The sequence below is a fragment of the Emydura macquarii genome, unplaced genomic scaffold (assembly GCF_026122565.2).
Source record: "Emydura macquarii macquarii isolate MOO-44397 ecotype Brisbane River unplaced genomic scaffold, CSIRO-AGI_Emac_v2 contig_3692, whole genome shotgun sequence".
Classification (NCBI taxonomy): domain Eukaryota; kingdom Metazoa; phylum Chordata; order Testudines; family Chelidae; genus Emydura; species Emydura macquarii.
The window spans coordinates 2,499,127-2,513,107 of record NW_027133829.1 but is presented as its reverse complement, the minus strand read 5'-3'; the positions used below and the strand labels follow the sequence as shown (position 1 = coordinate 2,513,107).

The 13,981-nt window shown below is 43.6% G+C and overlaps 1 protein-coding gene across 2 annotated transcripts in view; it reads left to right on the top strand.

The window, feature by feature from the left end:
• Window positions 1-13,981, top strand: part of HABP2 (hyaluronan binding protein 2) — a 58,708-nt gene that overhangs the window by 12,160 nt on the left and 32,567 nt on the right. For both annotated transcript variants that reach the window (XM_067537269.1, XM_067537268.1), the window contains exons 2-4: window positions 1,853-1,892; window positions 12,084-12,200; window positions 13,661-13,768. In XM_067537269.1, coding sequence (XP_067393370.1) covers window positions 1,853-1,892; window positions 12,084-12,200; window positions 13,661-13,768 — 265 coding nt within the window. The remainder of the gene's footprint in view (window positions 1-1,852; window positions 1,893-12,083; window positions 12,201-13,660; window positions 13,769-13,981) is intronic.

Below are 13,981 nucleotides of genomic sequence, written 5' to 3'. Positions count from 1 at the left end.
GTTCTGTTTCAGGGTTTTGATTTAGATCCAACATGCAATTTTGTACTTTGCCTTATCTTGGGTCTGTCTATATCTGGGCTCTGGCAAGGGACTTGGGGAAACCTGGACCTGCACTCAATGAATATATACTGAGTGTATTGCATTTATGGCCCTGTAATTTACTTTCATCACCCCAGTCATTGACCTGAAGGAATTGCGTGATGTGCCTCATCCTAGTTGCAAATAATTTGGTTAGATACTTGGATGGTTCATTTAATTGCATCTGTATGGGGTCTGAGGGACTCTAGTCTGCTGTGGTAAGGTCTGATTTTGTTCCCCTTGTAGTCAATGGAATGGGTAGAGCTGGAGTTTCTGTTTTCCCTGTCACAAATACAAAAGGGACGCAAACATGCCCACAGCAACCTAGTTTCCATATTGAAGTGTGTATTCCCAGAATGTTGTTTTCTGCATTATTTAACCAGATCGATGGATGCTAGACAGAGAATGAATGGAGTAAAGAATGCAAAAAGCAAAACAAAAACTCTCCAAATCATTCTGTGAATATTCGTTTGAATACATTAGGCTGTTCTGGGTCTGTTTGTACCGCTTCTGTGCTGCGAGACAGGGAGATCTACCTCCTTTATACCATTCACTATTTTGTATCCTCACATCTCATCCACAAAAGATGTGCATAATGTAATAGTATGCATCTTAACACAAGAAAAGGTGCCAGATTAAAAAGTATTTAATGTCTCATTACTAGAGATGTTCACACCAGTTTGGATTGAATAAAACCCTCTTCAGCCAAACCCTCACTTAAAACTCAGACTCTTCCAAGGCTGGAAAAGGTTTGCTTAGCTTTCTTCCTCCATTATTTGTCATTGTTGCACATTCAGATGACGACTGGGATCTAAGGAGAAAGGGACAGCGCGCTGTAGCAGTGGTTGAACATGTGAAGTTCTGGAAATTACAAACTCCTATAATTGTTGTGAGGCTTCCAGCTCAGATCTCCAAGTCCTGCTAATTCAGACATCCTTTAACTTCACCCACTGATCAACAGAAGTCTTTGTATTGACTTCAGAGGTTACTGATTCAAGTCCCAGCAAATATCTGAACCCACTATAATTCTAAGAGGCAATGTTTAGTTAAACAAACAATGGAGAGTCCTTTAATAGGGGCAGTTTGAATAGTTCAGACCATATTTTCTGATATACTTAGGACAAGAGTGGGTGAAATGATTTGGCCAAAACCCTTTTTATCTGAAAAATGCAGATTTGGGCTGACCAAAACATTTCCCAAATTTGTGGGGAATTTGCCAAATTGCAAAAGCAAAACCAAAAAATTCTGAAAAAAATCTCCGAATGGTTTGCTTTGAAATTTTCCTTTAATCTTATTTGTTTAAAAAATTTAAAAGTTAAAAATAACGCTCAAAATATAAATGAAACATTTCATTTGACCCCAAATAATTTTTTTTCTGACTTTTGCATGAGCTGAAAATTTCAAAAATTTCGCTTTCGGTTTGACCCAAAACAAATGTGTGTATATGTATGTAGATAGCTAGCTAGCTAGATGTCTAGTTAATTATTTTACAGAAAACCAGCAAACCAAAAATCTCTCTTATTTACTCCAAGTTCTACTCAGGACCCTTGATAGCATCTGGACTTTCACAGCTTAATTCCTACTTAGGCACTTAAATAAAAGGTGTGAATTTTCAAACATGGGAGCTGATGGGTCCTAAGTGCTTTTGAAAATGCAGCAGCTTCATTCATTAGAATTCTTGGGAAACTGCAACTGCAAATGCATTCAGACTAGGCTCCTATTATGTTTTGAATTAAAAAACTTATCAGTCCACCATTCTTTGTCTTCCACGCAGCTTTCCAGACTCTTCTCTTCAGTGGTTGACTTGCAGCCTGGTAAGTGACTGATTTCTTTCATAAAATGATCAACGTACACTATATTGAGATTGTGGATCTGATTCAGCAAGATACTTAGCACATGTCTGAATTCAGGTCCTCCTTACTTCAGTGGGACTACTCATGTGGGTCTGTATTATTTCAGCTACACACAATGGGAGTGTGATTTCTGTTGTGAGAGTTCTCAGACCACAAATTTAATTATCATTTTATGTGAGCATTTGATCTCATAATTTGGCTTTGATGAGCATTTGGCCATATAATTACAAAGGTCTCAGAGATTTGACTACAGGGTATGTTTTTTTACATCAAATCTTGCCTTGATTTTCACCCTGTACCATCCCAATTCATTGTATAAAGTTTAAAACAGATCATAATCTAGATGATCAAACTGATAGTTCCCACCTCTAATTTCTATGAATCCATGACTTATTTATCATAGCAGGGATCTGCCCTAAAAGGTTTGGTACAAGCTAAAAAGTTTAGTCTATATAATGTGGCAAACAACCAGCTCCTCCCTAGTGGGTCTCACGCTTCAACCCTTCGTAGTGGGCCAGGGAGTCCCCAGTAACCCTGTCTCCCCTTGGAGGTACCTTGCGCCAGCTTCCTTCTGCTGGCTAGGGCCAAGGGTTCTCACCTTCTGTAGCTGCAGAGAAGTGTAAGTAAGTGTGTGTGTGTGTGTGTGTGTGTGTGTGTCCCCTCCAGCTGCTACCAGCCTTCCAGCAGCTTTCTCCCCCCCTCCCTTTAGGGAAGGCAGGGTTGAAGTACACCTGGACTAGCCCTTCCTTGGGTCCAGGTGTCTCTAATTGCCCTGCAATCATCTCTCCCCTGCTTGCAGGAACCAGGGCTTTAGGCATTCTTGGGCTCACACTCTGGCCCTGGTATGCCTTTTTGCAGCCCTCTGGCCTGACTTTATCACAAGAACAAAAAGTCACTCGGAGCAATGTTCTGGGTGTACACCTCAAATCCCACAAATAATAACAATCCCTTTAGTTTAATGCTTGAAAAAATCAGGATACCTCAACTCACACAGCCTGAGATCTACCTACATGGCAATATTATGTGGACTACCAAATAATTCAGTTGCAGAGGGGTTAGCAAAATATTTTCAAACTAATTGCAAAAAATTGAACATGCTCAAAGATCGGTCTTGGGACCAATCCGATTCAATATCTCTGTTAATGACTTTGGCCCAGAAAGAAGGTGTGTGCTAATGAAATTTGCTGTCAATCCCAAATCGGGAGGCATGGTTGATACAGAGGAGGATCAGAATATTATACAGGGAGATCTGGATGAACTTGAAGACTGGAGTGACAGAAATGGGATGAAATTCAATCATGCAGAGTACAAGGTCATGCCCTGAGGGTCTAATAATAAGACTTTCTGTTACACACTGGGGGCTTATCAGTTGGAAGTGACAGAGAAGGAGGAAAGACAGAGACCTTGTTGTGTGGGTTGATCACAACGTGACTATGAACCATCAGTGTGATGCAGCTGTGCGAAAGGCAAATGTGATCCTTGGATGTATCCAGCAAGGCATTTCCTGTAAAGATAGAGAAGCATTAATGCCATTGTACAAGGCATTAGTAAGACCTCCCCTGGAACCCTGTGCACAATTCTGGTGACAATTCTGGTTCATGACACATAAATGTAAACTGAAACAGGTTCAGAGAAGAGTGACTATGATGATCAGGGGATGAAGGGCCTGTTATCTGAGAGGAAACCGGAAGAACATGGCTTGTTTAGCAAAAAGAAGACTGAGAGGGAATATGATTGCTCTCAACAAATACATTGGGGAGGTAAATACCAGGCAGGGTGAAGAGCTATTTAAGCTAAAGGACAGTGTTGGCACAAGAACAAATTGATATAAACTGGCCATGAACAAATTCAGGCTGGAAATTAGAAGAAGGTTTTTAACCATCAGAGGCGGGAGGTTCTGGAACAGCCTCCCAATAGGAATTGTGGGGGGAAAACAATGTACTTAGTATGAAGAGAGAGCCGGATAAATGTATGAGTGTGATTGTCTGATGGGGGTTGCTTGCGATGGTAGGGGGCAGGGCTCAACAACCCTGGCGCTCTCTTCCAGTTTAAGGCTTATGTTCCTACAGCTCATGCTGCAGGGTTTCAGCTGGCCACCAGCAGGGATCAGGATGGGATTTCCCCCACCACCTGCCATTGTAATCTGGGAGGAGTTTGAGGTTTTTTTGGCTTCCCTCTGAAGCATCAGCGATGGCTATGGCTGGAAATGGGACCAGGTACTCTCTCTCGCTCTCTCTCTCTCAGGTGCTTGGCTGGCTGGTTCTTTCTCACATACTCAGGGTCGAATTGATCCCCCATATGTAGGGTTGGGAAGGAATTTCTGGCATCAGCCTGGGGTGAAGGGGGGATTCGCTTTCTTCTGCGGCATGTGGGTGCGGGTCACTTGCCAGGATTTTCTGGGTATCTCTCACTCAATCATTTTCCTACCACTGCAGGGGCCTCGTGCACTGGTGTATCTTGGTCCCTCCTATTCTCTGCCTGTGGCACATAATAGTCTAGGTCCCTGTGGGCTGTAATACTTTGGTCTAATTTCAGTTGTTGGGTTTAGAGTGCTGGGGGTAGGTGGTGTTGGTGGCCTGCAATATACAGAGGGTAAGACTAGATGATCTAGTTCAGAGGTCAGCAACCTGTGGCATGCCTAATTCGAGCAGCATGCGGCACCCTGGCTGGAGCCACAGCACTCTTGCTAACCGCTCACACTGCTACCGGAACAGGGCTCCAGACTGCCCCCACTGCCGACACTGCCACCGGCCGGGGGTGAGGGGGGGAAGGTTGGGCGCAGCCTTTTGTTAAGGTGGCCGACCCCTGATCTAGTGGCTCCTTCTGGCCTTAAACTCGGTGACTCTGACATCACCCCAGAGCAGAAGTGGACATTACTGTTGATGGTTGAACTGGTCTGAGTAGGATAATGACATTTAGTGACGGGAATTACACTGGGAGTCAACTAGCTGGAGCTGTACCGCACTTCTAACTTCCTTTACCTGTGTCTCTGTTTGGAGTACACTCTTAGTTGTTGGTCAGAAGTTGAAAGAATAGCTCCATCAGCCAATTCCTCCCTATCTGTCAAAATCAAATCTAGAACAGCCTCCACTAGCTTTTCTTCCCCTTCTGAAATAAACGATTGTCTCTAATATATTCCAAGAACTTGTTGGAGAAGCTGTGCCCTGCCGTGTTATTTTCCCAACAGATGTCTGGGGAGCTGAAGTCTCCGAACACCAGCAAGTTCTGTACTTTGGATGATTTTGTTAGTTGTTTAAAAAAAGCCTCATCCACCTCTTCTTCCTGGTTAGATGGTCTGTAGGAGACCCCTACCATAGCAGGACCCTTGTTTTTTACCCCTTTTATCCTTACCAAGAGACTTTCAACAAGTTGGTCTCCTGTTTCCATCTCAACCTCAGTCCAAGTGTATACATTTTGAATATGTAAGATAACATCTCCTCCCTTTTTTCCCTGCCTGTCCTTCCTGAGCAAGCTGTACCCATCTGTAACAACATTCCAGGCATGTATTATCCCACCTAGTCTCTGTGATGCCAGCTATGTCATAGTTGTGTTTATTAACTAGTATTTCCAGTTCTTCCTGATTTATTCCCCATACTTCTCGCATTAATATACAGACATCTCAGATACTGATTTGATTTCCCCTGTATGTTCCCTCTTGTCTCTCCCTTATCCCTGTTATAATGGCCTATGCGTCCCTCAGTTTCTGGCCCTTCTCCCAGGTCTCCATGTTTTTGACTCTCCTGTGGGCTTTTGTCACTGCCCCATTAAACCTAGTTTAAAGCCCTCCTCACTCGGTTAGCCAGTCAGTATCCAAATATGAGCTTTCCCTTCTTTGACAGGCAGACCCTATCTCTGCTCAGTAGTCTGTCCCAGAACAGCCAAAGCCCTCCTGGCGACACTATCCTCGCAGCCAGGCATTCACCTCTGGAATGCATCTGTCTCTTGCTGGGCCCTACCCTTGACCAGAAGGTTCGAAGAGAATGCCACCTGCGCCCCCAACTCCTTCACCCTTACTCCCAGAGCCCTGTAGTCGCTTCTGATCTGCTCAGGGTCATACCTCGCAGTTTCATTACTGCCCACATGGAGGAACAGCATGGAGTAGTAGTCGGAGGGCTGGATGATCCTTGACAATCCCACCGTAATGTCTTGGATACGGACCCCTGGCAGGCCGCGTACATCGTTATAACACACCTATCCAGCTGTGTGGTGCTAAGCAGAGCCTATGGGTCCAGTCCTGCATCCTATACCGGGTGTAGGGCTTTCCACTGTGAATCAATATTAACTCCAGTGGGGCTATTCAGTAAGTAAGCATTATGCTCTGCAATAAGTGTTTTCGGGATTGGCCTCAATAGCAGAACTTCCTCTCCACCGCTCCCCTCACCCCCACCGAAAGCCTCTACCTTAATCTCAAATTCAGACCCAACTGACACCATGATGGAAGTACGTAAAAGTGTGGTTAATTTTATTATTATTATTATTATTTTCTTTTTGCAATTGCTTCGCAAAGTTGCAGCAACTTCCAACCAGGATCAGATAAGTAAGGGCCAAAATATCCTGAATGAAGTCTGGGCTCCAATGTGAGTTTTGCCATTGGCTAAAATGGGGTCAGGATTTCACCCTATGAGAATAGCTTTATCCATGTTATTTTCAGATGAACTGGAAACAGGAAGTGCCAGGAACCTTGCAAGAAAGCCCATCCCAGCTAGATTAGTGGCCCAGGTAAGCAGTCCCAAGAGTTTCTAAGAGCTTGAATACAGTTTGGGTAAGCACGTGGCTACCTTGGTTCTTATTTGCAATAAGCTTTAGCTTTTTCCCTCACTCATCTTGCCATCTGCATCCCAGCAAAGTTATCATGTAATTCATTAGAGATACAAGGTGGGTGAGGGAATATCTTTTATTGGATCTACTTCTGCTGGTGAGAGAGATTTAGATTTAGATTTTATACAGAGCTATTCTTTGTGCACTCAGAGCATTACAGCTAAATACAAGATGGAACAGATTGGTTAGCATAAGTAATTAACACGTGTTTCAAGGGACCATTCAAGGTGAAGTGGCCCGTTAACACCCCTCCAGTCGTAGGGAGGAAAGGAAGTGGAAGGGTAGGCAGCTGCAAGGGGTTATTAGTGGGCTATGGATTGTTGTAGTAAGCTATATAACCAGTGTCTCTATTCAGACCATGATTTTTAGTGTCTAGAAAAGTTGTGAGTTTGAGCTCCCAGGCTCATCTTTTGAAAGTGTTGAACAGATGGATGAAGACTGATAAGTCAGATATAGGATGATTGCTTTGTGAAAAGTGTTCTCCCACAGGGGATGTGGTGTTTTTGTCTTTTATCATTTTTCTGTGTGAGTTCATCCAAGAGAGTAGTGATAGTCTGGTTTCACCTGCATAGTTGTTATTGGGGCATTTAGTTCAATGTATGAGGTATACCACGTTTTGTAACAGGCATGTGTAGGACCCATGGATCTTGAAAGGTGTGTCAGGGGAGCGTGTTGATCATTGTAACAGTGGAGATATGTCTGCAGGTTTTGTTTCTTTTGTTCTGGCAGTGTGTGGTACCATTTTGAGTTGGTGTGTCCTGGTCTGAGGGAAACTTGCTTCAGATGATGAACTTGGAAAGGTTGGGGGGTTATTTGAAGGCCAGAAGAGGGGGTTCAGGGAAGATTTTGTTCAGGATGGGGTCTCCATCGAATATGGGTTGTAGTTGTTTGATGATATCCTGTATGGGTTCCGGTGTGGGGGTGGTAGGTGACACTTAGGGGTGCGTGGTCAAAGGGGGTTTTATTTCTGAATTGAAGCAGATTCTCTCAGGGTATTTGGGTACCCAATTCCATGATGTGATCTACTTCTCTGGTGGAGTGTCCTTGTTTGGTGGAGGCGGTTTTGAGCATATTAAGTTGTATATTCCAGGCTTTCTCTTCCGAGCATATTCTGTGGTATCTGAGTCCCTGGCTGTAGATAACAGATTTCTTTGTGTGTTAGGGGTGGTTACTGGATTTGCGAAGGTAGGTGTGGTGATCCATGGATTTCTTGTATACAGTTGTCTGTAGGATTCCATTGTTAAAGCTGATTTTGGTGTCCAGGGAGTTGATGCTGGTGTGTGAGTGTTACAGAGAGAGTTTAATGGACGGGTGGTGGTTGCTGAAGTTGTGGTGGAAATCTCTGAGGGAGTTTAAGTTGTCTGGAATTCAAGTCACTTGAATGGCTTCCTAATGCATCATATTTCTACCCGGAGCATTAGTCATGGCTTGATCCACTGGTCAAAAAAGCATGTCTGCCACTGCTGGGACAGCTATTCTCTCAATAATAGAGCCCATATAAGCTACTGAATAAGAGGATATTGATCAGAAATCCATTAATTGATTGACTGTGCTCAGCAACGAAAAAAACTAGAGATGAAAGCTTTAGCAGTTTAAAAGATCATCCGAACCTCAAAGCTGATTTGAAGCTTTAAAAGTCAATCTCTGCCTATCAATTATGGGGAGAGGGGGGTGTTTGTACTACACAGAGGAAAGCTATTCTTTGAAAATTTGCATGCAGGATGTCTAATTTAATTTCATGTAATCGTCATATTTCAGTGACAAATGTCAGATCACTGCTTTTTTAAGTATGTTAAGGTTTTCCAGCACTTACAAAGAACGAGCACTCTGATTCTGGCTGATATGTTTAAATCAGCCAATGTTTCAGACTTTGTGCGTTAATTATGTGCTCAGATAAAAAAATTGTTGCTTTTGCTTTACTAAATCTATGGCTTGTTATGAATAATTTAAAAAATGGAATGGGAACACTTCTTAAATAAGAGATGTGGAAGCCAAATAGTTATTTAATGCTGAGGCAATGATAAAGAGGAAGACAAGACTTATTTTGATGCAGGAATGTCATGTATCTGCGAGGGGTGAAGGAGGAGTTGTTGGCACAAGTAGCTGGCAAAGAGTTGGATAAATGAGAAATGAGATGGACAGGGCAGCTATTTCAATTTAAAGAAGGATGATCTTGTAGTTAAGGCACTGGACTGGGATCCAGGTAACCTGGATTCTACTCCCAGATCTGCCAATCATCTTTGGCGATGTTGGGCAAAGAGTTTTCGGACAAATGAGAAATGAGATTTTCAAGGACCATTGGCAGCTCCCATTGTTCTCAGTGTGTGGATTTAATGGGAACTACCACGTTTGGATTATCTTGTAGTTAAGGCAATGTCACTGTGCCTCATCTGTCAAATGGGAATAATATTGCCCTATCTCACATGGGGTGTTGGGAGGATTCCTTCTGTAACATCTGAGAGGTGTCCAGAGCCTGTCTCTTGGCCAACACCAAAGGTACCTCCTAAAGAGTGGTTAATGAGTGGCAATAATGTTTATAAATGATTAAATAACAATCATCCATCCATATCAAATAGTTGATTTAAAAAGCGTAATAGATACATTGTAACACCTTCTGCATTCAGGGTTTGTCGGGATATTGACTTGTACTATATAACAGGTCAATAAAGTGCTTCTAGCCCTCTATAACACACTGTCATACATTATTTATTATTCATTATTATTATTATGATGATTAGTTGTTGTTTTGTTTGTTTGCTTGTGTTGTGGTAGCACCTAGGAGCTCTTGTCATGGACCAAGCCCTGTGACAGAATGTACCCCTCCGTCTACACCCTACACACTATTGCAATAATCAGACAAAGTATGCCTTGTGAAATATCTTTTTAAAATTCACCATTTGCTGACCAATAATATCATGGCAAAATGCACGTAGCGGCATTGTATGTGAAACTGTGAACATAAGCTGAGATCATCCTGACTAAAAGTATGTTTTCCAGAGAAGTCGGGGGAGTGGGCGAACCAGTTCTTCAGAGACAAAGGGCAAGCTGATGCCTCAGCCAAGTGTAAACAAGGCTAATAGGCCATTGTTTGCTAAGAGGTCACCTTGCAATACAGCCCTGCCTAGTGAGAGCCAGAGTGTAGTCCAAGTGTGGCTGGCAGGCTGTAGTTGCACACAGGCAATTAGGTTGTGGGTTGCATGCTGGAAGGCTGTTTGTGAGTGGCCCTGGTGGGAACTCCTTCAAAAAGGCGTTGTAAGGCGCCAGGGTCAGGGTTACACTGCCCCCATTATGCTAGGTGCTGTACAAATACAGAACAAAAAGATGGTCCCTGCCCCAATGAGCTGACAGTCCGAGATGTATAAGGCAAGAGACAGCAGATGGATATGCCATCTAGTAAGCATTTATTAACCCTTAAAAGTCCTTTTATCCATTTCTTTATATAATATGTGTGCTAGGATCTGGCTACTCAGACCTTCGCAGCAGTTACTTAAAAAGGCCTATTGAAACAAAGCCAACTTCCCCCTGAAAGACATTTCGTAATTAAAGGTGCATGTGGGAGGAGAGGGCGAGGAAGAATCTAACGCCTGCAATATCTTCCCTCCCACACAATGTCAGCTTGACAGCTGAACTCTGGGTAGCAGAGGTTCTTTTTGTTTTCCCCGTTTAACCTCATCACATTAAACTTTACTTGCTCACTGAAGACAATGGCTTTATCTTCTAGCGAGATCCTTATATTCCACAGCCAGGCGTGCTCTCCTGCAGCACTTTCATATCATGAAGACTCCACTCCTGAGAAATAATGAGCCAGGAAAAAGGAGTCTGGAGTTGACATCATGATAAATGAGGTGAAACCTTTTTTTTTTTTTTGCAAGAAACCAGGAATGGTGCATAGAAAAAAGAAGTTGGGGGGTGGGGGGAAGATGGTTCTATTTGAATACGAAATATAAAACATCCATTGGACAAAAAATGGATTTTTTTTCAGAAGCAAAGAAAAAGTAAAGATAAAGGGTACAAGCAAATGAATGAGAAGAGGAAACTAAGATAATGCAGTCGATAATCGGTTCAAGGCAGAGCATTATCTGCAGGTCAGCCCTAGGGGAGCGCGTTTGCAAAGTTTCCCTATATGCATTCTAGCTCTGCTCATTAGCATACCTTGCTTTTGAAACGCAACAGAGTGGCTCCGACCGGCTGCGGTGACACCCTCTGGAAAGATCGGGCGGCTCAAGTTAATCAGCGCCCGGTCTGCAAAACATGCTGGAAGCGCGGCTGGAAGTGTTTGGGTGCTCCCCAGGCTGTTACCGGCCTAATGTAATTGACAACAGCACAATATTAGCTTACAGGATTTTAAATATAGTCATTGAAATTTAATGCTGGAAACTTAGCGGCCCAGTCAAAGAGGCAGAGACTCTCTTTTACTCCTGTGTTTGCAGAGTGCCTAGCGAAACGGACGCCTGCGTGGGGTCCGAGGCACTACAGGAATACAAATTATATATATTCAGGCAAATGAGAGTTTCTTTGTTGCTCCCTTTAGGAATCCGAACCTTTTTTTTTAATTGCCCTCTATGATTGGAACAATTATTATTTGTCTTCCAATAGTGTCTCAAAGCCCTAACTCATGGGTGTTTTGTATACAGTTGGTAAGAGACGCTCCCTGGCCTCATGAGCTCACAACCATCTTACAATAGCACATAAACAATTGCATTTTTAATACACTGGGCCCCAACGATATTAACTTAATTCAATAAGGTGTGTCCAGGCTATTGTCATATCTGTCACAAGGCGGCTGATGATTAACAGGACCTGAGAAGCTTACTGACTGTAGGCACTGAGGGTAAGTTTCACAGAGATATTAGACATGTAAATCCATTGACTTCAATGAGAAATGGGCGCCTGCGTACTTTGTGAATCCCACCCTGAGGGTATAAAATATCCACGTCCTCTCAATGGCACCATGGCATGAAGTGGCTTCCGATTGTAGCAGTTGAGGGGATCTGCAAGAATTAGCACTGTTGGCTGATCCAGATTTCTGATTCACTCCAGCCCCCTCAGGCGCAGCCATGAAGAAAGGTAGCCAGAATGTTGTGATGAACATGTTAGAGTGTGTGTGTGCATATGTGTGTGTCAGAGCACCACTTCTGGCTATCGGATAGCCTCAGACCAGCTCCTTTTTGTGTTATGGGCCTTACAATGCTAACAAAGAATAGCAGGGTCTTGTACTTTTTATAGGATCTGGAAGATCTATATGCGATGCCCTCTGCTGTCATGACATCTCAAATGGCCCCAGTGTACATCCTTCAATATTATTTTCTTCTCTTGCCTTTCATGCTCTTATAGACAGAACTGATTACTATGAATACAGAGATGAGTATCTCCAGCCAGAAGAGGACACCACCACAGACAGAGAATACACCACATATCCCGACTGGTTCTACGAAAACGTTGGTTACAATGGTATTAAAACGGGTGTTAGCAAGTTAACGTTTGTGAAGTACGTTGGGGGGGTGTCAGGGGTAAAAAAACCCAACCCAACATCCCAGTTTTAAGTGTGGCAAATCTCATTGTCTCACTCCCCATCTCATTTTATCTGCCAACATTCTCTCAAAATGTCTGCATCAAAGGAATTACTTAGGAGAGTTTGCCTGCAATGTTCTCCTTTGTATTCCTCTTGTAAGGAGCCCGTTTTATCTCTTGGTTTCACAGAACGGATTCAGATCATGCAGAACATTTCTGATTGCTGTTACAGAAACCACCAGCTTATTTGTCTATAGACACTGTGAGATGTAATTACTGCTTTCATGGGATGTATGTTCTGCATTTAGGCTGGGAAATCAGATGCGGAGCAGATGTTTTTTCTTAGTCACACATTATTTTCTATTTTACCACACTTCAGTATAATGAGAAAGTGCTTTGGGCCCACTCCGGTAGCAGAAAGGGGACAGGAAGCTGACTTAAAGATCTAGGTGGGAATTCTCCTTGCATAGGGGAAAAGTAGATGGCATAGAGCTGGGTTTGCTGACTTTGTTCCATGTACCGTTGGCTTCCCGAGGTGGTGGGAGGGGGGTGAGGCTTGAGCAAACTGCACTCTAGTGATTCTCTGTTGATGGATAGCCCCTTGGGCCCTAGAGCCAGCCAGGTGTAGTTTAGAGCAGCACTGAGGCCTACACCAGAAACACCTCCCATATATACCCAGGGTCAGAGGGCAGAAAGATGGCAACACCTCCTTGGCCCCTAATGCCCCCAGGTGCACTGCATGGAGATCTGGCATTCCTTTATATCTAACCCTTTATCTTCTGCAGTGTACGGCGATTTAGGTGAGAATAAATTTATATGGGGCCTAGCTCAATGGGGTCCCTCTGACTATTACCTCAATGTAAATAGTAAATAATAATGCTACATGACATCTGCAGGGGAATCCAACTGCTACATTGCTCCGAGGAGAGATGGGCCCACACTTCCACACTTCAGTGAAGTCCCCCATCCCTGGAGCCACACTCGTTGACTTGGGGTCATCTCTGGTTCCTAATGCATCTGGTCCTGCAGGCCTTATTCAGGTGAAACCCCCATTGACTACAATGGAAGTTTTGCCTGTGTAAGCAGTGCAGAACCCGGCCCAGTGCTGACTAGCTAGCCGTTGTTAGACATGCTTCTGTGCTCAGGAAGCCAGCAGCCGATTGCTCTGGGGGCCGGGGGAGGGGACCTGTCTGCATTAGATCAAGGTCACATTTTGGGTGTGATCTGGCCTGGGAGTCCCATCTGAAACTATGTTAATCTCAGACAAACGTGACCCAGAAACCATCTCTTATCTAAACGCATGAGATGGATGAGACGCTACTGACAACGTCAATCTAAGAGTCTAGCAAGAGGTCGATATGGTAGGGTGTAAATAAAAAGTCTCCATGCTCTCCTGACAGATCCATGCTCATCCAAGCCTTGCAAGAATAATGGTGTGTGCAAAAGAAGTAGAAATCGCTCTATGTGCCTCTGCCCTATGCCGTACACTGGGACTAGATGTGAGAAAGGTAGGTGCTGCTTTCCTCTATTCATTACTATGAGAGGAAGAAAAAAACTCTAGGAAAAAGCTCTAGAAAAATACATTGCCTTTGATTTACTTTTCCGAAAGCATCTATGTTTGTGAAATAATCCTAAAGAGCTGGTAAAAGTGGGTCAGGTTTTGACTAGAACTGGTCACCAATTATCTGTTGAAATGTTCAGGGGCAATGTGTTGGTTCCAT